Genomic DNA, 26,377 nt, shown 5'->3' with positions numbered 1-26,377 from the left:
TTGTATAATTTTTAATTATTTCATCTTCAATTAAAGTATGATTAAAACTTTAAGGAGTAGGAAAAAATTATTAATACATAATTTATATTATGCTCAAACCATAGTGTTGTCCTAATATTTATGATCATTTTCATTTTTAATATATTTATACTAATATAAAAAGAAAAGTCCCTCCACACTTATAAACGGTGATTAATGATATTATCGAACCAATTTTTTGTGAAGTAAAAAATGTCTTGATGATAAAATAACTAACTTTATTTAGCTTTTCAAAATTTACATTAATTGTTAAACTATTTTTTTTCTTTCTTTCTTTTTGTTGAGGTAATGTATTGGTTTATATTTTTTACTCTTATTCACAATATATTTTAAAATATAAAATATTATTTATTATACACACGCAATGACCACGTGCCATGATGGTTAGTGTATATATATAAACGACCAACCACACTCACAAAGCACGGTTAATGATATTACCGCACCAATTTATGAATATGACAATTATATCTTTAATTAGATAATTTTAAAATAAATTACAATTATTTTTTATTTCATAAAAGTGACTCCACGTGATTTTAACACCACTACATTAATTATTTTGTTGTGTCAATAATACCTTAAGTTGATTTTCTTTTATTTCTATCTTTTTTTTAAATGCGATATGTGAATTTATATATTTTATTCTTATTTATAATATATTTTAAAATATGAAAGATTATTTATTTTATACACGGAAGGACGTCGTGCCACGACAGCCAATCTATTATAATTTAAAGTAATATGTGATGTAGACACATGTTCCCTATCAATTGCATGAGTTTGTGTAACTTATAAACTTTAAATCCTTATTTTTTTGTAAGCTGTCTTCTCAAAATAAAATCATAAATTCATATAAAATCAAAATAAATAATATCTTATATAACAAAATATTGATCGAATTACAAATTGCATCATACGACAGATGTCAGTATCCATACAACACAGTCAACAACATAAATTGAAGAGGAAAGGGCTCACTTTTCTAGGGTTTTCACGGTTTGCAGCACTATAAAAGCACGTCACCGGCCGAGCCGGTCACAGTTCAGGTATGGCAAATCTGCCCAAAATTTAATGTTGGGCGGTTTCTTCAGCGGTGGAGAAATCATATTTGATCACTTTATAAATTATTTAAAAATTAACGGTAACGGTAAACTCGATATGTGTGCCTACATAAAAATTTGTTGTTATTACGTTATAAAACAATTATAATAAAATGATGTCATTTATTTAAAAAATGGATGATGTAAATCGATTTTAAATAAAATACAGAATATAAATTGGTGATAACAAAAGTTTTATAAAAGATAATAACACTATTCTGAGAGCAGATGAGTGGTCCCGTCTCTAATTAAGACCAAGAATTAGTTGAAAGATTTTAGACATCCTATTACCTTGTCTTGAAATAAAATCAAAGCGAATAGGGTGAGTGGAATATATAGGCGTAGGTGGTGGTAAACTTCTCTTTTCGATAGTGGAATGGAAGCTTGTTAGGATAGCTCGTCCTAAAAGAAAAAGTGCAAGAGACTTTTTGGACATCTAGTTCCGTGCTACATGTAGATGGAATGCAAAAAGGAGCCGATTAGTAGTGTACAAACCTCTTATTCTTCATTTAAATGCTACTCACTCTTATGCCAATCCCATACCTTCCTATCTTACCTACATTTTTATCACTAGGAATCTCATTTTACACACTTGTACTTGTTGTTGAATTAAATTTTTTTAACCCAATCAAGTTGAAGAAACTTAGTCAATGTCTAACCGTTTTTGGTCCCAAAATTTTTGGGTTGTTTCTTTCCTAGTAAATATTGGTTATATATTTTTTTATGTTATTTGTACTAATAATTGATATATGGATGATTACTTTTAGAGTAGTAGGTTTGGCCGTGAACCTATGTGCCTATGATTTCGTTTCTCATGAAATTTTTGCAATGGAAGATCCGAAATTTGAAACTTTATACACCAAAAGTACTGTATCAAAGAAGGTATCCTTGCTTCTTTCGGGCAGGCATCTACTGCAATACAAGCACCATTCGAGAAGCAAAAGATTCGAGATTCTTAATCGGACAAGAGCTTTAAATCAAAATTAATTATTATAAAACCCTTAACCCTACTTAATAAATAGTATAAATTATTTAGTATTTTAACATAAGATGTACATAAGAATTTTGTGTAAGTATGACGGGCAGTTGACAATGTGCACACGGATCTCGTGGTCCGTCCTTTGATGGCTCATTCCACTCACATATTTTCAAATGTTTTTTCCGTTTTCGTTCCCATTCATTTCACATTTTATAACCAAACTTCGCTCGAGTTATTTTCCGTATGACTGAAAAAGAATTAGAGTGGGAGAAAGAATGGGAACAAAAGAAAAAAAAGATATTTTTTTAATTTTAATTGCTAAAATAATCTTATAATTATAATTTATTTCAAGTCTGTAAAAATTAGAGTTGATAGTTGGGACAAGAGTTCAGCTATGTACCACATGCGCACGTGCACAAGAGATGGTAAGTGCATGTAGGGATGGATTGTGATTGTTCTTAACCAAGACAAGAGTTGCCACATGGTGCTGAGTAGGCAGAAACTCGCAACACAATTGGTTGATTTTCCTAGCAAGGAAGGAAGTCTATTACATATATAGTTTATGCAGATTTAGGGTTAGGCGTGTTCCTTGTGAGAAATTCATGTAAAGTTGGGAATTCTTCCTTTAATCATTTGTGTTCCACGCGCCTGCATATGTATGGGGTGTGTGTTGTGAGTTTCAGAAGATTTTTCAAATTATGTGATGAGCTTTATAAATTTATTTCATTATTTCTAAGAAAAGAAAGAAAAAGAAGAAGAAGAAAATCAAATCATGACCACTCCATCCTCACCAAGATTATACATTACCAGATATCAATATATACGTCAATATATCTGGTACAGCATCATAACCAGATACCACATTGTCTTTCTTTTTTGACAAGTATTTAGTAAGAAGGGCTCTTATAATTCTTGCAACCTAAGACGGTTGTTTATGTACAGAGAGAAGATAGCCAAGTCTCACTAGTATAACAATATTAGTTTGACTGTGCGTTTTTTCCAACATGGAAAGATGCTTTTTTGGCAGGAGTGGAAAGAAAAGTCATTCTAGATTGAGCTGGAGTGGGGGGAGTGATTATACTTTCCGAAAATGATTTAATTCTTACTATTTGGACTATAAATCATACTTAAAACAGCCTAATCTCACCTAGAGATGCCACAATTAGAGCAATGCGAGTATCTAATTGTCTCGTATTTGAAAACTTACACCACATACTAAGCTAAAGTTAGCATCACTCAGCAGCAAATCAATAACCCATATCATTTGAGCTTCGACGTATGTAATGTGATACCATAAAAGACACCATCTATTTCGGGCCAATCCTACATATTTTACAATCTCTTGACTAAATTTAAATGGTAAAAGTTCAAGTTTGTTTGAAATTATTATTTGGCCCAGGACCATTTGTGATAGGCCCAAAACTATCGGCCCAATTCCTCACTCGCTTGGATAGCAGCCCAACCCACTTACCTTGACCCGGCTACTTAATCCTAACTTTTATTCCTTTCCCCTCATTTCTCTCGGCCATGTTTCTCTTCATCTTCCTCATCCCTTCTCTCTCTCTCTCTCTCTCTCTCTCTCTCTCTCTCTTCTCTCTCTCCCCCCTCTCTCTCTCTCTCTCTCTCTCTCTCTCTCTCTTCTCTCTCTCTCTCTCTCTCTCTCTCTCCCTTGTTTCTCTAAACAGCCATTTTCATGGTCTTGAAAAAATCTACACCACCTTTGTTTTCAATGTTCGACCACTATAAATTCCCCCTCCCCTTTGTTTTGGTTTATTTAACAACTCAAAAAACAATACCAGAACCTCAAAAATCCCCTTTGTTCTTTGTGAACGAATATGTGACCCTTAGTTGTGTTGGTTGGTTGTGCTTTGGTCCTTGGTGGATCGGGTTACTGTTTTCTAGTAAAACTTGCAACTGGTGAGTGAGGTTGCCGGCTTGAGTGGCTGCGAGAGACCTTCACCGGATCTGGTTCTCTAAGCCTTGTTCATACGATTCATTTATTTGCTTTATCTCTATTGAAAATTATTATTTGGCCCAGGACCAGTAAGTTAGGGCTTATCACTTGGGTATAAATTCCCAACAAGATTGTTCTTCCGTAAAGAAAAATGAAGGGGAGAAAATCAAGAGTTAGTGATGGCAAAAAACATTAGAAGCTTCTCGTACTTTAACCACAGAAAATTACATGTAGATTAAAGCACAAAAATTCACAGGTAACGCATACAAAGAAATGAAGAAAGGATAAACAGAGAGGTAGCCCAAGAAACAGTATGCTAGATTTCTAACTCGTTCCGAAGATGCAAATAAATAGACAAACTTCAAGTCCATTTGTATTTCGGATTAGTATCTAACCACATGTTAGTGCAGCAATATATCAACTGTACACAACAGAGTGAATAATGGTCTATCAAGCTACTTGTGACTTAGCTGCTTCAGTTTATCACTTAAATCTATCTTTCATATTTGAAAGCTGCTATTGCACACCAAAACTAACGTGTTAGTCGCATAACAAACTGTGGTTTTTAGATGTGAAAAGTTAACTGAAGGAGTTCACCTGTGCGCTTTCAGCTTTACATTTTTTAAGCTCATCCTGGACGCATATGAGCCTTCAAAAAAGAAATTTCAGTACAGATATTTCATTGCACAGAGCCTGATTTATGTATATTGTGCATAGCGATGCATACCTGGAGAGCAGATCAGTCATCTCACGGATTAACTCCTTTTCCCTATCATGAGCGACCTCCAACTATAAGACAACATTGCATGGTAAAATATATGCTTGAGAATAGTAAACCAAGAAGATGTATGAAATCCTGAAGATCATAGTTGAAAAAATTAAGAACACTAGGGGAATGTATTGGAACTTAAATGCGAAACAACATGTCTTTGATTTAGTGAAAGGAAAACAAATAAGAAAAGCTAAATTGGCATCAGTTTTCTTCTCATCTTCCAAGAATGTAAGCACAAAATTTGAAATTAATTAAGTCTAGTTGAATACCATAAACAAAGAAAAGAAATAACATAAGATGTACAAATACCATAGCATTATACTAAACAGTTTCCTTCATGATTTTTTTTCTTGAACTGCATAAATACTGAAGAAGGCAAACAAACGGAGACACACACACATCTAGGATCATTTTCCCCCCAACTCTGAACCCCCAAACCCCTCGACCATGCCCCACTTCACATAGGCAAAGCTATCGGAAGGTTAACAAAAAGACAACAACATATAAAGTTGCAATGTGAAGGAAGATTAACGTGTTTATATCTGATGACCCTGATATTTATAGACAGAATCAAGATGTGCTGGCAAAATTTCTGCTTTCACTAGCTACATGTCAAGGGGAAAAGTTGTGATTACGGATCACATGCTTGGTTATTGATAACCCTATCCTTTTACATACCAAGGACTTTTCTGTCACAGCCGCATTCATCATTGTGTATCCTGTGTCTCCAAAGATGGGTAGTCAGAGTGAGTGCAGAAAAGTATATTTATAGAACATTCTATCTGCAGTTGCATTAATTGTTGATACCTGTACAATCTCCAAAACCTACTTGCTTCATTGCAGTAAGAAGAGAATCCTGTTGGGGAAAGGCAAAGAGAAAAACTGCAGATTATACCGAATACTTACAAGAAACAAAACAAATTATTCCTTTGAGGAAGAACATTACCCTTTGCATAATATTTGTGTGCAGGACATATTGCAGACAGGGAAAAAGCACTTGAGCAAGCGGATTTGATTGAGTAGCATTATAAGGCGACAGTGAAGGCGTTGTTGAAGGCGTTGTCGAAGGCAATGGTGAGGGCAATGGTGAGGCAATGTTAAGACGTTGAGCAATTACCTAAACATTCCAAAATATTTTTTTAAGACATTCTAATAGAAACCAACATATATAAACAGTACCCTCCATGAAGTGTAAAAAGTAATAAGCTGACTTGAAAAACAATTTTTTTTCAAGTTGTTTAACCCTCAGGTGAAATGCATAGATTTAGTTCCTTTAAGGCTCCCATGAACAACAAAAGGATAGTCACTGGTGGCATTGTCGAAGGCATCGGTGAAGGCAATGGCAAGACGTTGAGCAATTACGTAAACATTCCAAAATATTCTTTCAAGACATTCTAATAGACACCAACGTATATGCACAGTACCCTCCATGAAGTGTAAAAAGTAATAAGCTGACTTGAAAAACATTTTTTTTTCAAGTTGTTTATCCCTCAAGTGGAATGCATAGTTTAGTTCCCTTAAAGATAAATATATGCACAGTACTCTCCATGAAGTGTAAAAAAATAATAAGCTGACTTGAAAAACAAACTTTTTCCAAGTTGTTTATCCCTCAGGTGGAATGCATAGCTTTAGTTCCCGTAAGGCTCCCATGAACAACAAAAGGCCAGTCACTGGTTATTCAAAACCAAGTTAAGTTAATCACAAGTCCTCAAATCTTAGTAACTTTTTAGATAGATATATCGAATGACATTGAATAATAGATCAACTATAACATATAACAACAAACGCAGTGACACAGGACACAACGGCAACGCAGAACAGTTAACATTTGTAGACGCAGCATTTTAAATTTCAATCTGCTGAGAACAAACGTTATCATATATAAAGAGACAAGAAAATCCCCTGCTTAAGTGATCCTTTTGACTTGCCTCATTTACCCACAAGAAAACCAACAAAAAATGAGGACAGCTACAAAACTTTTGGAAAAGACAGATAATTCTAGCTGCAAGAGAACCATTAGAAAGGAACAAAAAGGAAAAACGAAATCATGTCCAACTAGAGTGTAGGATTCTTTATGTCATAATGCAGATTTCAAACCTAACCTGCATACTGTGGCTTTTTGGTAGCATAGGACCTGGTACCACCTAAAAGAAAGGAAAAGTTCAATTTGAAATAAATGATAACAAGACAACACATAAGAAGAGCTGAATTGTAACCTTTTCCATATCAGCACTCTCTGATGTAACCTTAAATCGTCCTTTCTGCCTAACAACAGTATTTTTTGTCTTCTCATCAACTTCATCACCACTTACTGCAAATAAATATGCAGTTCATCAAGAACCCAGATAGTATTAACACAAACCACACCAAAAATGTTTATTGAAAGACAAAGTTCCAAACAATATACTTGACTTGCATGAGGTTTTTGAACTTCTGGGTATTGTTTCAGCGTGAGCATCATCCAGTATTTGCAGGTTTGTAATCACACTACTTGATGAATTCTGTGATTGACTTTGGAATTTGTCTCTGGGATTACATGACCAAAAATATAAACATGAGACATACTGTCAACAAAACTTTAATGAAGCATCACAGTTAAAGAACTTGAGGGGCAAAGAATTCTTTATGTAACTTTATCCTTGGATAATGTTACCAAGAAAATTCATAGCCCCTCCCAAAACATCCCGTTTGTAAACCCTAATGCAAATAATGAAATTTCTGTTTCTTAAAATGAAAATTTAAAGAATACTCAAGATAATAAATTTATAAATGATCATTTTGCCTGTGAATGTATTATATTGAACTTTTCATAGTTGAAAGGGTGTTTCTGGAACTGGTAACTGAGGTATACATTTTGTAAATATGTCTTTATAAGGTAACTATACAATAAGTTACTCTTCTTATGTAGAGATTGATTAGATTAATTAACGAATTAGTTTTTATTGGGATGTGTGTATTGATTATATTATTTGGAAACAGTCTTACTAGTTGGCGCAGAGTGAAAATCACAAGTACCATAAGATTTATGGCCCATAACTTGTAGGGCAACACTAGAACATTCTTTCAAGATTTGTTGCACTCTTAAATATAGTGTTGTTTTTTTACCCCACATTGCTTCTATAGACATTTCCTTTTTCGTATATTTCAATCCTACGATACCAGAAGCTGCGATTGGACCAGATATTTTTATGTAATAGAAGCAAGAATACTTATAACCTTACTTTACATATAAGAAAAGATATATATAACCATAAACAGTACAACTTTTTTGTCCATCTCCAACAACTATAATCCCATAATAGTACTTCATTACAATTATCCCTTTTCTTAACAATATATATATAGATTATTTATGTCCCTACAATGTTTGAAAACATTACCTAGGATATCTTGGTATAGACCACTGTGTAAGAGAGATACAATCGAAAATTGAATTAACTTTTTTGCTTATATTAGCATTTTTCATTCAAACTCTTATCCATAAGGGTGCAATAATAAATGAAGCATTTTTCGAGGGGGTCTAGGTGTAATTTTAAAATTTTAAGTGGATAAAGGGTAAGTACATAGAGGGTGTGAGTGTAACTGATCATTTTGAAAAAAAAAAAAGAGCTAAAAAGACAAATAAAAAAGGAAGATGAAAAGAGATGTATGTAGAGAAATTAGAGCAAATGCATGACAATAAAAAAAATTAAATTGCTAAAATAAGGTAAATATGCATGTCTTGTCTTATTGAGCATATGTTTAAAACATAAAATTCACACAACTCAAAACCTTAAATGGAACTAGTCTGTGATTTTTCCAAGCTGTCTCGTCCAGGTCAACTACTTGTCAATTTGAAACATCAAGTTGAATTTCCTTTTCTTTCTGGAAATAGCTGGCAGCCAATTTCATTAAGACAACTATAATTGTCTGTGCATTTTCTAATATGAAGGCATCATTGTCTATTACTTTTGAAGAACATCTTGTGTATTGTTTCACTTTTCAGACTATAGAACCTAGAAATATAATTAAAAGAAATAATGCAATACAAAGAGCAATGGAGGTAAGGACTCCAGTGAATCTAGAAGAACATCATACCTCTGATTAGAACTTGCCGGAGCTCCATTTGATGATCTTTTATTCACCTCAGGGACAGGTTTCTCCACCAGAATTTCAGGGCCGGGAGATGTATTTGTTGCTGACTGCTCAATTGTTGAACCAGACACACTCACATCATCATCAGATTTTTCACTTTTCACCCTAGGAAGATAAGTTTTATTAGTGCATGTATTGATGAGGATATTAGGTGAAGGTTCAATAAGAGATAGAAATATTCAGGAAGCAAAACCATAGGTGGACATACATGCATGGTTTAATCTGAAACTGAGAAACACAGATGCAGGGTTTGGGTTTATGATATCAGAGGAAGTATATATGCATTATCAATAACAAGAGAAAGCATATGTGCGTTATCAAACTAATTATGCTGCATTAACATAGCATGAACATGAGAAGAAAGGAAGCAAATAGGTGGTATCAGAGCAGGTATCACGAACTACGTGGGAGAAACAAGAGATTACTGAAGAATAAAAGGATTGGCAAATTATTGGAACATACGTGATAGTAGTGGAGTCAACTGATGAAAGAGAGTTATGGGCATTATCATCCTGTGAACAATTATTATGTTAGACTAAGAGTTAGGACACTATCTTCCTTCATTTGATACAACCATTGGTAATGACATACAGAGTCTGCAGTATCTGAATGTTGACTTGCAGAGGACGATTGGTGTTGAAGGAGTGTAAAACGTCTGGACGAAAATGGCTGGTGCTTGAGTTGTTTGTAATGCAGATCTCCATCTGTTTCTATAATAGTATCATCATCCTGGATTAGGAAGCAAGATAAGATGTACTTTTTCCTCACTCTGATCAAACATTTGCAGCAATATATCAGTATTGAAAGAGTGAATACCAATGAAGCCTGGGCCTTCAGATCTTCAAGGTCGAAGTTCCAACCACTAATCCCACGGTTATATTCATTCTGCAGATACCAAGTGCATTGAAAACTTATAACCAATTAATTAACATTCATCCTAATTCCTATCATCAGCACAATTATCTTTTAACAGGTTAAGAACTTCTTGACAGTTAAAGTTTTGCCACTAAATAAACAACTACTTTAGCCAACTTCAGCTAACCTTCAAGGTGTTACAGTTTTCTAGAATCATCCCCTTGTCTAACAACCACCTTGCAAGTTACAGAAGAATCTAACTAATGCCTGATCCTCTTATATCTGCAACATCAATTTTTTTCACAATCAGGTGCAAGTAGTCTTTGCAATCTCATTCATTGGGGAGTCGCCTATGTGATTTCAACACAGACAGTTGAAAACTATGATGCAAATAGAACAGATTGGTTCAGAGAAGAAAAGACTTGTTTATACTTTCTATAATTGTCAATGTTTTCAAGTTTGACCTCAGGAACATCTGCGTAGTACGATAAACTTACTTTGCAAACATGAGTAGTTATTACAAAAATCTAATGCAAAGGGTTTAATCTTGTATTAAAGTGAATCCCTGAATTGATGTCTGATACCGAAATAGTTCAAGTATGTCTGGAGAGTCAGAACTCAACCGATTCATATGCAGGAGTGAGGCATGCATGGGTCACCAAGTCTGGTTTGAGGATGATAATTAGAGATTTACAGTGGCAGTATCCTATTCATTATCAACATCTTAGAATATTATATATTTTCAGGTTAATCATGTTTGATTGTACATTTATATCATAGTAAGTGATTCCTCATGAGTTTTCCGGATCGTTTCTAAGACAAACTACAGATGATTTCAATTTCACTCAAAACCACCTTAATAGGATTTCAGAGAAAAGGATAGCATGCATAAGTAGATAACTAACAACTGATTTTTTTTAGAAAAAAAAATGTGTCAATCAGAATTCATTGTATTCACACTAATCCAAATATTTTCATTTTCTAATCTTTTAAAGTGGAAAACAAGAGAAACAGATGGATAACCAGGATGGTCCTCAGAAAATGGTAGTGAAAAGCTTCTTGCTGCAGATATAAAAGCAAACCTGTGATATTTCCTCTTTCTCCCCATTTGGCATTTTCTTTTGTGCAAGCATATCTTCCTCATGTCTCTGGAATCAATTTATAACCTCTATTAGAAAAGGGTTGACACTTGTAGTAGTATATAGCAATATCTAGACATATTCAATAACCTTTAATGCCTGAAGACGATCACCAAGAGCTGGCAACCCCTCTAGAAGAGTTCTAGCTATATAATCATTTGATCTAGCTTGCTTGAAAAAAGGATTTCTTAACAACCGTTTTGCAGAAGGCCTTTGCGAAGGATCTTTCACCAAACAACTTGCAATCATCTGCTTAAAGGACTAAATAAACCAAATACAGACAGAAACAACATGTCAATAAAGCAGCAAACGGTTATCAGTCAGTACTCAGTGCATGACTTGGCAAGCATACCTTTGAAAACTTTTTGTCTCTCTCATAATCTAGGCCAGGTGGTGCATTTTGCAATGTTATAAGCAATACCTAGAAAATATGTACCTTGGATCAGAAGAAGCTTACATACACAAAGAAAGCAAATTGCTATACCATTAGGCACCTTCATTGGAGGATACTTTGAGAAAGGGGCATGACCATGAGCAAGCTCCAAAGCAGTTATACCAAAGGACCAAATATCAGCTCTAGAGCAATTGCCAATCCATTAGGTAAGAATATGTTCAAATATTCAGTTACATTAAGAAAGAGTATAATTTGGAACAGATTAACAGACTTGAAGTCATAACCATGCACTTGCTCCATCACCTCCGGAGCCATCCTGCAAATCACAGACATCCCATCATAAGGATGCAAAAACTGAAAGCTGCTGACATATTTATAGGTAAGCATGTGTATGCATATGCATAAAATATACATGTATATGCATTATGTGTGAGTGTGCATGCATAATATATGAATGAATACATACACACATATCCTTACATATTCAAGTTATAAACATTCATCCATATTACACATACATTAACACACAGATGTGTGTGTTTTTTATTTACGGTAAATTACAATGGGCTCCTCAGGTTTGCCTTAATTACAAATACTCCTCGTTATTTAAAAATTATAAATACTTCCCTGAAATTACAAATACCCAAACAAATAACCCCCTACAGTGAGATGTCACAAGGGGTGTTAAGATATTTGTAATTTCAGGGAGGGTATTTGTAATTTTTTAAAACGAGGAGGTATTTGTAATTATTGTAAACCTCAGGGGAGCCCGTTGTAATTTACCCTTTTATTTACTATATTTTGCTTGTGGCGTATTATCTTTCTGTCGTGAACTGCTGATAGCAATAGGAGTTGATTTCCCGGGATAAAATGACTTGCGTATAAGGGTAGTCTACCAGCAAGGGGTGCCCACAAAAGTATTCCTCGTCCGTTGCCTATCACCAGAATCAAACAAACAGGCAGAAACACCAAAATCTCCCAGTTTGATTCCACCATGTGAATCAATGAGAATATTACCAGCCTGCAAAAAACCAAACAACACAATGACGCCTAAGATTAAGATAATAAAAGATCGAGATTTACTGCAATCTGCCAATGATTTGGTGCTGATTCTTTATGAAGGTGTTGAAGTAAGTGACCAAGAGATTGTGAAGCCCAAAGAAAGTGGTCTAATCTTCATTCTCAAAAAAAAAAAAAAAAACAATCATCATATGGGCATCAATAAAATACTAAACCGTAATTCTGCTTGCACTGTCAGTAGTATGTGTTTACTTCTCTTCAATAAGATATCACGTTAAATGAGTTCATGAAACTTTTTTTTTCCCTTTTTCCCCTTTCAGCAGTCCCAGTATGCGTTAAACTATGTTAAGTCTAAATAAAGCCTCCGGGAGACAAAGAGCCAAGGATTATGTTTGTATATGTGAAATTGCCAAAAGGCAAAATAGAGAATCAAAATTCAGATATATTGAAATAGGTAAACAAAGTTTTCCCCCTTTTTAAATGTATTCACATTTATCTGGACGAATATTCTGAACGCCAATTCAGCTGAAATGTTGACACGTACAGCTAGAGCAAAAAGGAAGAAGAGAAGCTGTCTAATAATAGTTATATCCTCGACCAATAGACCAACAGATATATGGCTCCATATGTTTCAGAACTTCATTTAAATTGATAGATTCAATTGGATTGCACCAGTCCGTCACTTTTAAATGTACATGACATTTTATGCGTTACAATTCAGATTGCTCATTTAGCTGAATATTGACACATACATCTACAGTAAAATGGGAAGAAGAGCGGCTGAATATTAGTAGTTATATCCTCAACAAATATATATATGTATGTATATATACACCGTGAACACCACCAAATAGACCAACAAATACATGGTCCTATATATTTCAGAACTTCATTTAAATTGGCACCTCATGAAATTAATGAAAAACAAATAACAGCGTGAATATGGAACAATTTCATATATTATCTACTTACTTTGACATCCCGATGGATGTGGCCATGTTGATGAAGATAGTCCAGGCCCTTCAACACCTCACGCAAAATTGTTGCAATAACAACCTCCTCGAAACCATCCGGATGTGCAGCTTTCAATATGTGTAGGCAAGAACCTCCAGCCATGTAAGGCATTACGACCCACAAATTATGATCACAGACAAAGGAGCAGTGTGATTTAAGAACATTGGGGTGGTCAACAAGGAACATTAGTTGTGATTCCCGTGAAATGTTATTCTGGGTTGCAAACAAGAACTCAATCAGACAATACACTTTATCACGTTTCCAGAAGAGAGGACTCAATGATAATCTCAAGTAGGAGAGCAAGTTAACAACGAAACCAGAATGTTATGATGAATGTATACTAGCATCAGAGACCAGTTTCCATCTAATGACAGCAAAATTTCGCTATAAAGCTCTAAATAAACGTTTCAAATTTAAATCCAAATCAATTAACAACAAGTACAGGACTTCTTGCTCAATCGAAATAAGATATTACAGGAAATAAAATTAGAGATATACTCTAAACCGTCTCCATTTGTAGTATAAAGTTTCTATATCCTTACATCCTAGGAAGCAGAGATATTTATTGAATACAGTAACATCTAGCTCCCATAATCCCACAATAAATGAAAACAAGAACTTCGAATGTCAAACCATCTCGTTATGTAAATTTACAACAACTGGACCACTAATAAATTGCATCTTCAAATATCTCCAAACCATACTCAAAATAAAAATCTTCTCATTACCATGCAGTATTAGATGCTCATGAACAGTTAAAACCCTTCCTCATCAGCAGCTTCATTTTTCCTACTAACTCTCCAACTCTTTGATACGATCTAAGAAACAGTCAACACGTGCCTCTAAAAGTACAAAGTTTTCCCATATTCACTAAATCGCCAAGAACCAACAAACTTCTACCGAAAACATTAACTTGCCTCTATTACAGATACACATATATTTGCACCACGTGCACATATCAAAATCAAATTCCAGGAAGAAATCCTAAGAAAACAGAAACAGAACACTTGTTTCCAGCAACAGAAATCCTATAGCATTCTAACTACATCCACATGCATATATTTATTAATTCGTAAACAGAGGGAGCGTTACCAGATTGCAGTTACTGCGTTCAAAGTCCATGATTTTGACCGCGACAATCTCATTGAGCGGGATGCATAGCGCCCGACTAACTGTAGCGCTGGCTCCCGTCCCCACCTCTTCATACAGAGTGTAATACTCCGCTCCAATCGGATACTTCTTCTTCTCCTCCTTCTCCTTATCCATCGCATCCAAAACCTCAATCTACTCCCAATATACGCGTATACAGGCGCAAACTCCTACATATCGAGGCAAATCATCGTCGAAACACGCGTGCACGTCGCTCCGCCGGCGATCCGCAAATCCTTTCTGCATTAAACAGAAAATGTCACTGATTCCAAAAAATCCAACAAAAATACAGAAAATTTCCAACTTTACCTCCGGATTTTTCCTTGGTTTAGTCTGGCTGCATGTGATTCGAATATAGGCGGAAAAATGGACTCACGGGGAATGAGCTGAGTCCAGTCCATGGGAGGCGAATCAATTTAATACTACCAAAATAGAGGAAACGTGGAAACGGTAAATAGAATCCACCTGAAATTAAGGTAGTTATATAGATATAGAGGAGATCATACGTATATGCTTGTGGAATCAAGATATTTAACGTATATCTAACGCGTGTATAATAATTTAAATTTTTATCATATTTATTGAATTAATGAAAGAAATGTAAACTAAATAATTGATTCAAATTAATAAATTAAATTATGAAAAAAAAATACAATTTATCTTCCTGTAATATAAAAAAATAACAAAAATCCTATATAAAAAATAAAATAGCAAATTATTTTTTGTGTTTTGAAAAATAAAGTAAATTATCTCATATTTAAACTATTGATAGAGGGTAATTTACTACGTTTTTCGAAATACAGAGATAATTTGCTAATTTTTTTCATAGGGATTTATTTGCTCATTTTACATATTTAAACCTAAATTAATCTCATGTATGTTTGAATAATAAATTATTAATAAAATTACTTAATAAAAAAATATATAGTTATATGGGGATAAAAAAAACATAAGTATGATTAAAGGCATTTTTAGGCCGCGTACATACTTTGCCAATTGTTATAGTTAGTTAAAGAATTTGAATCTCTCCTTTCCGGTTATCACACTTAATAAATGTATTAGCAACTAGAGCACATTGATGCGTGTATACAATTTTTAATTTTTAATTTATCTATTTAACCAAATAAAAAAGAAGATATATTTATCGACAGACGGATGAATGTAAAAACTTAAAAGACAACATATATTTATAGGTAAATCACCCAATTTTGAGTTTGTTCCTTAGTTTCTGTACAAGTAAATTTACTTGAGCACTGTGTCACGCTCTAACTCGAAAAAAAAATGTGCAACCACATTGGTATATGGTAGGCAGTTATCTTGAATTAAACAGCATCAATTATTTGTACAACTTGTTTAAATTGTCTCTTGCCTTAGTTTGCAACCCAAACACCAAGTCTTGGTCTTGCTGACAACATTTAGTCATTCTGCGTGCAATGTCCAACTTCTTCCAAGAAATCCCACTCAACGTCCTGCCCACACACCACCAATCTGTCTCGCCAACATTGTCCTTTTGCGCACATCATCTTCATCCTTCCATTATTTCCTACAATGCCTCTCACACTTTGTCTCATATTGTCCTCAGCTAACAAATGTCAAAATGATGTTGAAACCAACTACCACATCCCATTCTGTACCTACGGCCCATACCTTCAGCAGTTGTGTGCCTAAGTCATACACCCTCACATGACATTTTCCAATCGGCCGACGTTTCTCGATCAATGTGTCATATGTTACTTAACAGTCCGTGTCACGACACCAACACTATTCCGCCTTATAACGTCTAAAACTAACAACGTTTTAAGGGATTAACAATAAGCTATATAAGACTAACAACAAAAGCAACTTACAGATCTTGACAACGACTCGATTCAAATAGGGAGATATACTGTCGATAGTCGCCCGACACTTCTTCTAATTGATGATGGTAAATATCTTTAGTGTTGTATTCTACACTTCATGAGTAAGACTGCACCACACCAACTTTTATTTCAAAAACAGTTGTTGGAAATTATAGTAGAAAAGTTTAACTTCAGAAATAGTTATTGAAAATGAATACTATCTTATAATTACTTTAATTAATAAGGTAAATATGGAAACAAATCCATATTTTTATAAGGTAAGGCATTATTTATATATGTATATCAAAAAAGTATTATAAAATATAACAATCTCTTGATTTTTTTTAATTTGAATCGATATATATATTGACATACACAAAAATTAATTTTACACGCGTCATATATATATATATAATAAAATATTAATAAATTTTTTAATTTTGAATTTTTGGGCCAAAAATTAAATTTTGAATAAAACTAAATCCATATAATTTGAAGGATGAAAGAATTGAAAAAAGAAAAGAAGACTAAAAGAGTGGATAAAATAAAGGGATAATTACATTCTGCTTCCTTGATGTTTGGTATATTTACACATAGATCTCCTATAATTTGAAAAATTACATCTAACACCCTTGAATTTGTTTCCATCTAACAAATAAGTCCATCTGTTTATCAAAATTCACCAAAATTGCTTATATAAAATAAAAATTGATATTTACCAATGATTTGACTGATTACATACTTATTACAGGTCAAATAAATTTTTTTTGACTAAACTACCTATATAACAGTGAAAATATACATCATCATATGCATTAACGCGCGAAAATGTATGAGGATAATTTGATTATTAAAAGGTTTATTGGACCTACAATAAGTTAGTAATAAGTCAATTAGGGGTTAATCTAGATTTTTTTTGTTAATATCAACAAATTCGGTGAATTTTGACTAACGGAGACTTATTTGTTAGACATAAGCAAATCTCAATATGCTAGATGTAATTTTCAAGTTAGGGGATTTACACGTAATTACACAAATATCAGGGGAGCAGAATCTAATTATCCCTAAAAGAAAAAAATAGTGAAAATTGCAGGTCACGTGGAGCGCACGTGTCAATCTGCAGTATAAAATTGAATTGAAAAAACCCCATGCCCAAGATTTCTGCTTGCATACTTTCTCTTCTTCTTCATTCCTCTCTCTGGATCCATAGTGTACGTTCTAGGGTTTTGAATTTTTGGCCCATTATTTAACATCTTTTTGACATAAATTCGTTGAGAATTCGCCGATATGAAGCTCACCGTGAAGACTCTCAAAGGCAGCCACTTCCAAATTAGCGTCCACCCCAACGACACCGTCAGTGGCCCTTCTCTCTATTTTCTGTCTCGAAATGCGAATTATTTTGTGTGTATTTTGATGAATGTGAGAAAAAATGGAATTTTTGGTTCGTTTTTGGGTAGTGTGGAAGTTGTACCTAGAGCATGCATCTGATTTGAGTACTTTGCTTGATTAGTGGGCGAGTATTATTCTGTCTAATTTTGAGGTTTTGTTGGATATTGTGGCCGGGCTAGTGACCCTTTTGCTTGTATTACTCGAAGCAATTCAATTTAGTTGCTAGAAAGGGTGTGTGTTAGGCTCTTTAGGAAATGCTTGAAAAAATGTGTTAGTAGGTGAGGTTTTAAGGAGTTGCCTGTGGGGAAGATTCTATATTCATCTTTCACTTTTTTCTCCTTATGTTGTAGCATATTTTGGTGGAGTGTTTGAGTTAAAGTTGTCAAGTTGGTTGCTTGAACTGTAAGCTGAATATTAGAAGGTTGCTAAGTTTTCAGAGGGAAGTTGTTCCCGAGAGTTGGAAAAATGTGATCTTGTGGCTGTTCTGGAATTTTTGAACATGATTGTGCATAAATACTACTTAATTTGAAGGTTTTTAGAAGGGAAACCAACACTGGAAAGACGTGTAGGACACCCAGTTTTTTTCATGATATGCTTTGATTAATTTCTAGTTTCTACTTGAGTTGCTACTTCTCCACATTTGGAACTGTAGTATATGTTGTAATGGTGGTCTGAACTTTATTATTTGAAACCGTTATGTCTTTCCCATGCTGTTGATTGATCAAGATTTGGATATTTATGGTACTAGATAATGGCTGTTAAGAAAAGCATTGAAGATGTACAAGGCAAAGATAACTATCCATGTGGTCAGCAATTATTGATTCATAATGGGAAAGTATTGAAAGACGAAAGTACCTTGGCTGAAAACAAGGTCTCTGAGGATGGGTTTCTTGTTGTCATGCTAAGCAAGGTAACTGTCGGACCCTGGGCTGGTTTATTTGAATCTCCGGAAAGTATTACAATTACCTAGTCATGGATGGTAATGTGTGTACCATGGTAGTGGTAGTGGCTAGTTCTATGTAATTGATCCCTTTATGAACTTCAGAATGGTAAAGCCTTGCAATTCGTTAGTCCTTGTTAAATCTCTCCTTTTTCGTGCATTTCTTTTAACTGCAGAGTAAAAGTTCGGGCGCAAGTGGGTCGACATCTTCCCAGGTGCTATTCTAGACATACACATATTTTTCTTTTCTTCAAGTTTTCTCTTTGTTCTTTATGTTGTGAGATTTCTCATTTCTCATACCTAGTTCTTTGAGCAGGCTGCACCAGCTTGCAACGCTACCCCTGCAGCTGAAGCTCGACCATCTGTACCGTGAGTTATTGCAAAATATCTACAGCAGCATTTTCACCTCTAGTGTTCGTATTTACCACTTGATGATTTTTTTTGGTCCTGTAGGGCTGCTAAGAGCACTGGATCAGCTTCTGTTGCTCCAACAGCAAGGTATGGAATCTTTTCATTTGTGATTCTGTTGTGCCTCTAATATTTCATGGAAGAATTGAATTAATCATTATTGTTTTTTCAGTGACCCTTTGGATCCTTATAGAGATGCTGCTTCCAATTTAGTTGCTAGTAATAATCTTGAGCAGACAATTCAACAACTAATTGATATGGGTGGTGGTAGTTGGGACAAAGAGACAGTAACACGTGCACTTCGGGCTGCGTATAATAATCCAGAACGAGCAGTGGATTACTTGTATTCAGTATGCTTTGATTCATTTTCTTGTTTTACTTTGTCCATTGGCCGTTAGCAACAGACATTCACTTTATTATCTTTTTCTGTAGGGAATCCCTGATAGCACTGAAGTTGCAGTTCCATTGGCCCAACCTGCAGTTGATTCTGTTGCCGCAACTGGTCCACCTGCTTCAGGAGCACCCAATTCATCTCCTTTGAATTTGTTTCCTCAGGTTTTTCATCATCTTTAGGGTGCTCATAATGCCATGTTTGTCTATTTTCCCCTGTTTTAATGTTTGTATGTTGGAAACTCTCCAGGAGACCGTTTCTGGTGCTGCGGGTGCTGGTCTTGGATCCCTTGATTTCCTCAGGAACAACCAACAGGTGGGGTTTTGCTTATTTTGTCTATGATGTTCGTTTGAGTTTTGACTATATCTCATAAGCTCTTCAAATGCCAAATGCTTATCTTCAGCTTTTGTATTCTGATTTTACCAAATACCAATTGGAATTAAATATTCTTTAACTCCCATTTCTCCTTTTCTGGATGCATGGTGTATTTATCGTGCCAAACCTTGAAAATGAGAGTTATATTAAAAAGTTTCTTTAATTGAATCCAGTTTCAAGCGTTGCGTTCATTGGTTCAAGCTAATCCACAGATTCTACAGGTAGCTTTTAAAATCCTCTATTTTTTTGTTCATGTGAAATATCTCCTTATTTTGAAATGCTAAAATTTATTTCCCCTTACAGCCCATGCTTCAGGAGCTTGGAAAGCAAAATCCTTCACTCCTTAGACTCATACAAGAAAACCATCAGGAGTTCCTCCAGTTAATCAACGAACCTGTTGATGGTTCTGAAGGGTGAGTATCTATGCATCTAGAAAATGGCATTGCTGTGTGAATTGGCATACAGGATTACTTTTTACCTAATACTCAAGTTAATACCATAAATCTCATCTTCAGTGTTCCCCCTTATACCACTAAAACTCTCTCTCTCTCTCTCTCTCTCTCTCTCTCTCTCTCTCTTATCTAACCACATGATATGCGTGTATTACTCTCTCTCTCTCTCTCTCTCTCTCTCTCTCTCTCTCTTATCTAACCACATGATATGCGTGTATTACATTCTCTGCAACACATGCAATGTTAATCTAGTAGCTTTTATTCATCTATAGGGATATATTTGATCAGGCTGAGCAGGAGATGCCCCATGCTGTTAGTGTCACACCAGCAGAGCAGGAGGCCATTGAAAGAGTATGAAAATGCCTAATGCCTTCACTCTGTTTTGCTCCTCTTTCTCTTGCACTTCATTTCCAAGTTTCTTACAACACGAAATATGCTGTGGGTCTGTACTAATGAGTTCATTTGTTTATTATGTTTAGATGGAGGCCATGGGTTTTGACAGAGCTCTTGTCATTGAGGCCTTTTTAGCTTGTGACCGGAACGAGGAATTGGCAGTGAACTACCTTTTGGAGAATGCTGGAGATTTTGAGGATTGAACACTGACAAACTTGCATCAAAGATTTTTTAGTAAACACAGGTTTTAAATGTTTTTCACTATTTATACTGGGAATATAAGAAAAAGTTATATATTTTACTCTTGTTGGGATTGCATTGTCTTGTATTAACTATGGTGATCAACTGGAGTTTTGATTGTTAAATGCCCCCTCCCTCTTTCTCCATCAGTAAAAGGTTAAATGAGTTCTACATTTGTTATACCCGGAATTCCTAAACAAGACTCACAAACATGGAACTGCTTTATTGTTATTGGAGCTTAATTGAATTAGTATCGTCCTTAAAGTTTGTGCTATGTTTGATTTTGTTAATAATTAAATTGAGCTTGAAGAAATTTTTAGTTGGAAACAGATACTAGTCGAGCTTGAAACTTTTAACATTTCCAAGTATATTTTATTCTTATTTAAGTAAAATAGATGGCCGGACGAGATGAAGGATGGATACGCAGAGCATCGAACTTTGGGCTAATAATGAATTGCTTGAATTTGACATTATTTCTTGCTTCTGTAGGAGACTCTGGGCTCTAATCTGAATTTTCTCCATCTCTACCGTTATAGGTCGAAACGAAGAGAAAGAAAAGCAAAAAGCAATGAACTTCTGATTCAAACTAATAACTCAAGAAAAAGAGGTCGTTATACCACTTTGATCATCCATGAATGTTTTCTTAAAGTTGGGTATAGGAAGTTCAGTGCAAAACATCTCTTAAAGAGATGCTGTAGTTCCTGAGAACAATATCCTTGACTGGATTCATATTAGCGCAGACACACGATCTCTGAAACTCAGCATCTCAAACAATTCATTTGATGACCTGTTCGCGTAAGAAGTTTGATTCCCATGGAGATAAAAAGATGGCAGTGGCATAGAACTTTTCTGATCTACAGGGAAGAAGTTTGGGCTCTTACCGAAATACAGTTTATTTAACTAATCAAACTGGCAGATTATTTACAAGCAATAGAGGATAAGCAATTTGACATCCCATTTTGCTGGAAGATTCCAGCAACATAAAAGTTCGACAAATTCGTACATTGAAGTACTTCAGAGTACATGAAAATCTACACAGATGTATGCAGTGTGTGGGTTACTTTGGATGGTCAGAATTCCCTGTCAGGAAAGATGATTGGTGCAACCAGAGACCAGATAAACAAGGCAGCAGTGGCCCAACCGGTTACAATACGAACCCAGACTGATGGCCAACCTACATCCACCAACTTCCCACTCTCTCCAACTGATGTTGACCAACCTGTAAGAAGCATGGCCGAATACATGCTAGCTAGGGAGAATATTAAGTGGAAGAAGGAATAAGAATATGTAACTGGCTTTGACTTTTCTTTTTCCTCATGTTCCTCATCTGCCTTGTCCAATGGAAGCAAAGGTTTTCCAGAACCTGTATTGAAGAGATCGAACATTGGGTATTTTGAATATTGATTTTGCCATATCAAATGTGGAAAAGAAAATCAGCCCGAAGGCATAATCAAAACTCCTGTCAACTGTATACTCCACCAACAGTTTGTTTCCTAGGACAGTAAAAATATGGAAGAAAAAAAGTATCCAACCCCAAAAACTCATTTTGGGTAGTGACAATCTTAGACAATTCCAGCAGGATGAGAAACAAAGGTGTCCTTTCAATTGAAACCCTTATAATGTTTGCAAATTTAAGTTCTTTATATTCAATCAGAATCAAGACTCGACTATGAAAGTATTTGCTTCAATTGGAGGACAAGTGCTTTCATGTGCATGATTTGGACACATTGCCCGACAGAAAATTATATACCACAATCAATCACATTAATGAAAAAGAAGAACTTACCTGCTCGAGGAGAGCTTGGAGGGGAAAGCAAAGTTGTAGAAGATCCAGCGCGGACAGCAGAATAAACAACAGATAGCACAGTTGTAAGCAGCCCAATAGCAAGACTGCTGGTTGAAACTGCTTTAGAATGTCTGTGAAGGCCATTGCATTCGTAGTCCCTAGGTTCACTGGCAAGCCCACTATAGCAGAGGTACATGCAGTACAAAGATATAACTGAAGATGGCAAAATGCTTCCACTTACCTATGTCATGACAGCGTATATTAGGATTAGAACATCAGTTACATCACCGTACATTTGATGCAATAACAACAATTACAGACAATAACAATTATACTAACAACAACAAAATAGAAGCCAACCATAAATATAAGTTCAAGATAAGCATAACCGTGACAGACAGGCCAAGCTAAAGGTTAAGCACTTCACTTTACAGCCTTTACTATTTTCATTCCAATTTAATTCAATAATTCCTTAGGCAGAGCATGTGTGTCCAGCAAAAGTTCATAGGCACCATTTTCTAGAGGGGCAGGATAAAGGGGGATAGGTTACAGCAAATTCAGAGACGTACCGATGGATGCAATGTGATGATAGCAAACACAAACACCAAAATCAAGGTCATCACGATGAAAAATGTGTTAAGTCCACAATCGTGTCCAGATGGGGCAAAAAGATAAAAGAGCAGGCCAGAGAATGAAAAGGTTGCCACATAGCAGATTAGTGAAACCACAAGCAAAGCGATATACCTGCAAAATCACAAAGAGACAGTGAAGTGAGTGAGTAAATTAAGATCTCAAGATTGTTACAAGTGTGTTTCTTCCTGTTAGAGAGAATAACATGGAATTAACTAAACAAATAAAACTACTCACCAGAACTGCTCATCATATCCAACCCATTTCTCATTCCATCCATGAATAAAATCCAGCAGAAGGACAACTTGAACAAGAAGGAATAATCCTGAGCCAAACTTTGATGTTGCCTCTGCATTTATAACACAAAATAAAATATGACTAACTACCGGGAAATCATCTTAGTTAGATAAGATTTTACGTGTACAGGATAAGTTATGCCATGTAAACGACAAAAAAGAATATCATATACTTATTTCCTTGATTATCCTAGAAATTAGAGTAGGATTTAGGATCAGTTTTAACCCTCGCTCTTCCACTTTTAGGTCCAATTTAAATGGCTAGGTGAGGTCATCATGCAAAAAAGTTGAAACAAAACCATGGATCCTACTTCACACCAACAAAAGTTTTTCCACAACAGACGAACAAAAGGGAGGTCCAGAAATTTTTCTTTCAACTTCCTAACTCAATTTTAGTTCTATACAACATACAGTTACAGGGGTAATTTGGCAATTAACTCATTGATATTAAGCCAAAGGGCAGCAACAGAAAAGTGTTAGTTATCTTAATTTCTGAAAAAATCAAACTTTTTCACCACTTAGTGTAAGGTATTCCCATCTTATGCACATATTTCCAAACAAAACAACAAATTAAGGATGGGAAGATGAAGAAAAGAAAGCTTAATCAATTTTATAAACTTTGTAAGCATATCACTTACCATAGAAGCTGATGATTCCATTGGGAAGAAAGAACATCAGTATTACCAAAATGCACCAGCAAATAATTTTCATCATCCAACCCCCATGATGCAAACTGTCACGAGAATCCTTCTGGTTCTTCACACCAATCATAAAAATGGCAAGGATAGTGAAAAACAGGAAGTTTCCCAAACTAACTCGCAGTACTGCATCTGTTTCAAACCACTCTCTGTCCGGCGTCTGGTGAAAATGATTAATCCCTTGAAAAAATTTCATTAGGTTGTCAGGCTTACTACCAATCCAAGAAAACAAGCAACTTAAAGAATTCAATTAATACAGAAATAGATAGCCTTCTATTCCCTCATCCCTTTCAGACCCTTTCTTTATTTGTTTATCTAATCTTCAGATGTTTTCCTTTTGCAAACAAAGATCAATTTAAGTCTTAAACATGAAGAGCAAACTCATATATGAGGAGACAAAGAGTAATGGCAGCTTGACGCTAAGTACACAATTTCTATTCTCAAGGAGATATTTCCTTCCTCATCACTTCAGAAGTACAGTGCAGATAAGTAAAGAAAAGATTTTTCTATTAATTCTTTATACCTCATTTACCCTGAATTTCATTCTTTCTTTTCTCTTATTGGTTACACATTCATATGAATTTCTGATTCACATAAGTTGCCCAATTTGACCAATTTAAATAAAATTATAAAGTTATTAATACGAGAATGTATAGTGTAGAAAGCAATGTATTTAACTCTTGATAATCAGTTTATAAAAATAGATGCAAAAAGCAAATACTCACATGGAATCTTCTCCATGAGGGGTGCAGCAACCTCTCGAAGAATCCAGGAAACTACCAGAGAAAGCGCAAAAAGGCCACAATAGGCAATCCGAGCCGAGCGCCTACTGATCCCCGACACAACAGTGCGGCACGCGTCGCAAGCGCAGCCCGCGCAACATGATGCTAGGCATGAAGCTGCCCACATCTTTCTTCTATAAAAAACTCAACGATCGATGATCAAATTGATCGTGCAAATACAATTCAACCCCTGGAACTGCCAATTTAAAACGATCGATTAACTTAAACTAGGTTGATCACCAATCACCGAAGAAAAACCCTAATTCAGAATCATCAAAGCCCCAGCTCAATATATCAGAAAGACACAAAAATCAGAAACCCTAACAGATAATTCATCATGCAATTGTACTTACTGCTACACCCACACACAAATATAGATGTGTGAATATATAAATACATATATACATGCACGCATACCTTCCGGCGGAAGCAGGAACGCGAGATGGTCAAAAATGCTATGGTGCGGAACAGTCAAATTATGGCGAATTTCATTGTTGATTGCACTTATGCCCTTTCATTGTTACAACTTTTCGTTTGACCCCCAAGTCCTATACCAGTTTATTATTGAAAATAAATTGAAAAGAGCGTTTATTTCATAATTTTTAATTAAGTTATTTAAATTAAATTGATCTAAATAGAAAATTATAAACAGTTTTCTATCAATTTTTACGATTTATTAATAAACTTATAAATATTAAATTACTTTTTCGAACTCAAACTTTAATATTTATCACGTTTAATTTTTTGTTGTCAAACACTCTCAATTTTTACAATTATTTAATTTATAATTTGTTCATACTATAAAAGTAAAAATTATTGTAAATATCTTTTCAGAATGGAGCCACGTCAGAGACCCAGTTGGAATAAGGTTCATATAAGTAGCAGAAATCGATTGATCCAAACCAAATCAACAGAACGAGTTTAAACATTCAATTTTTAGTAGTGAGAATATATTTTTTTCAAATTCAAAAAAATTGTAGGCAAAGTAATTTGTAGAAATATTATTACGAAAAAATATTTTTAATACTTATTTTAAATCGTGATATCATATTTGCTCGGATTTTTTCTCGTGGGATTGGATCATAAATTTTAGAAGAGATAATTACACTCGCTTTCTTTTAAATTTGGTACAATTACACCTAGATTCTCTATGGTTTGAAAAATTACATTTAGTACCCTTATACTTCTTTACGTATTAATGCATGTT

General features: G+C 34.8%; 3 protein-coding genes across 6 annotated transcripts; 1 reads left to right on the top strand and 2 right to left on the bottom strand.

Annotated features, from left to right (window-relative positions):
• On the bottom strand, nt 4,373–14,994 carry LOC105165379 (serine/threonine-protein kinase fray2). Of its 3 annotated transcripts, none has more exons than XM_011084366.2 (21): nt 14,862–14,994; nt 14,496–14,792; nt 13,362–13,616; nt 12,266–12,390; nt 11,641–11,685; nt 11,470–11,551; nt 11,328–11,396; nt 11,066–11,236; nt 10,919–10,984; nt 9,798–9,866; nt 9,573–9,710; nt 9,444–9,493; nt 8,925–9,086; nt 7,255–7,373; nt 7,064–7,158; nt 6,950–6,991; nt 5,794–5,964; nt 5,655–5,703; nt 5,526–5,566; nt 4,803–4,864; nt 4,373–4,724 (listed from the first exon to the last, which is right to left on the bottom strand). In XM_011084366.2, exons 2-21 carry the CDS (start codon nt 14,667–14,669, stop codon nt 4,655–4,657), a joined length of 2,055 nt encoding a protein of 684 aa, XP_011082668.1. In that variant the 5' UTR covers nt 14,670–14,792; nt 14,862–14,994; the 3' UTR covers nt 4,373–4,654. The 3 variants fall into 3 exon arrangements, with proteins under 3 accessions (XP_011082668.1, XP_011082678.1, XP_011082686.1); XM_011084376.2 differs by having other exon boundaries at nt 7,264–7,373; XM_011084384.2 differs by having other exon boundaries at nt 8,925–9,077.
• Nucleotides 17,547–21,158, top strand: LOC105165371 (ubiquitin receptor RAD23b). 2 transcript variants are annotated; one of them, XM_020693400.1, is made up of 12 exons: nt 17,547–17,743; nt 18,528–18,689; nt 18,896–18,934; nt 19,036–19,088; nt 19,173–19,217; nt 19,300–19,477; nt 19,560–19,682; nt 19,768–19,833; nt 20,067–20,114; nt 20,197–20,306; nt 20,634–20,696; nt 20,825–21,158. In XM_020693400.1, exons 1-12 carry the CDS (start codon nt 17,678–17,680, stop codon nt 20,871–20,873), a joined length of 1,002 nt encoding a protein of 333 aa, XP_020549059.1. In that variant the 5' UTR covers nt 17,547–17,677; the 3' UTR covers nt 20,874–21,158. The 2 variants fall into 2 exon arrangements, with proteins under 2 accessions (XP_020549059.1, XP_011082656.1); XM_011084354.2 differs by having other exon boundaries at nt 20,618–20,696.
• On the bottom strand, nt 21,795–25,708 carry LOC105165368 (probable serine incorporator). The gene is made up of 7 exons (XM_011084347.2): nt 25,588–25,708; nt 25,114–25,366; nt 24,329–24,568; nt 23,632–23,743; nt 23,334–23,508; nt 22,765–23,005; nt 21,795–22,341 (listed from the first exon to the last, which is right to left on the bottom strand). The coding sequence occupies exons 2-7, from the start codon at nt 25,295–25,297 to the stop codon at nt 22,049–22,051; spliced, it is 1,245 nt and encodes a 414-aa protein (XP_011082649.1). The 5' UTR covers nt 25,298–25,366; nt 25,588–25,708; the 3' UTR covers nt 21,795–22,048.

This window comes from Sesamum indicum, linkage group LG1 (assembly GCF_000512975.1).
Source record: "Sesamum indicum cultivar Zhongzhi No. 13 linkage group LG1, S_indicum_v1.0, whole genome shotgun sequence".
Taxonomy (NCBI): Eukaryota; Viridiplantae; Streptophyta; class Magnoliopsida; order Lamiales; family Pedaliaceae; genus Sesamum; species Sesamum indicum.
Note: the sequence above shows the minus strand (reverse complement) of the source record. Positions and strands in the feature narration are given on the sequence as shown.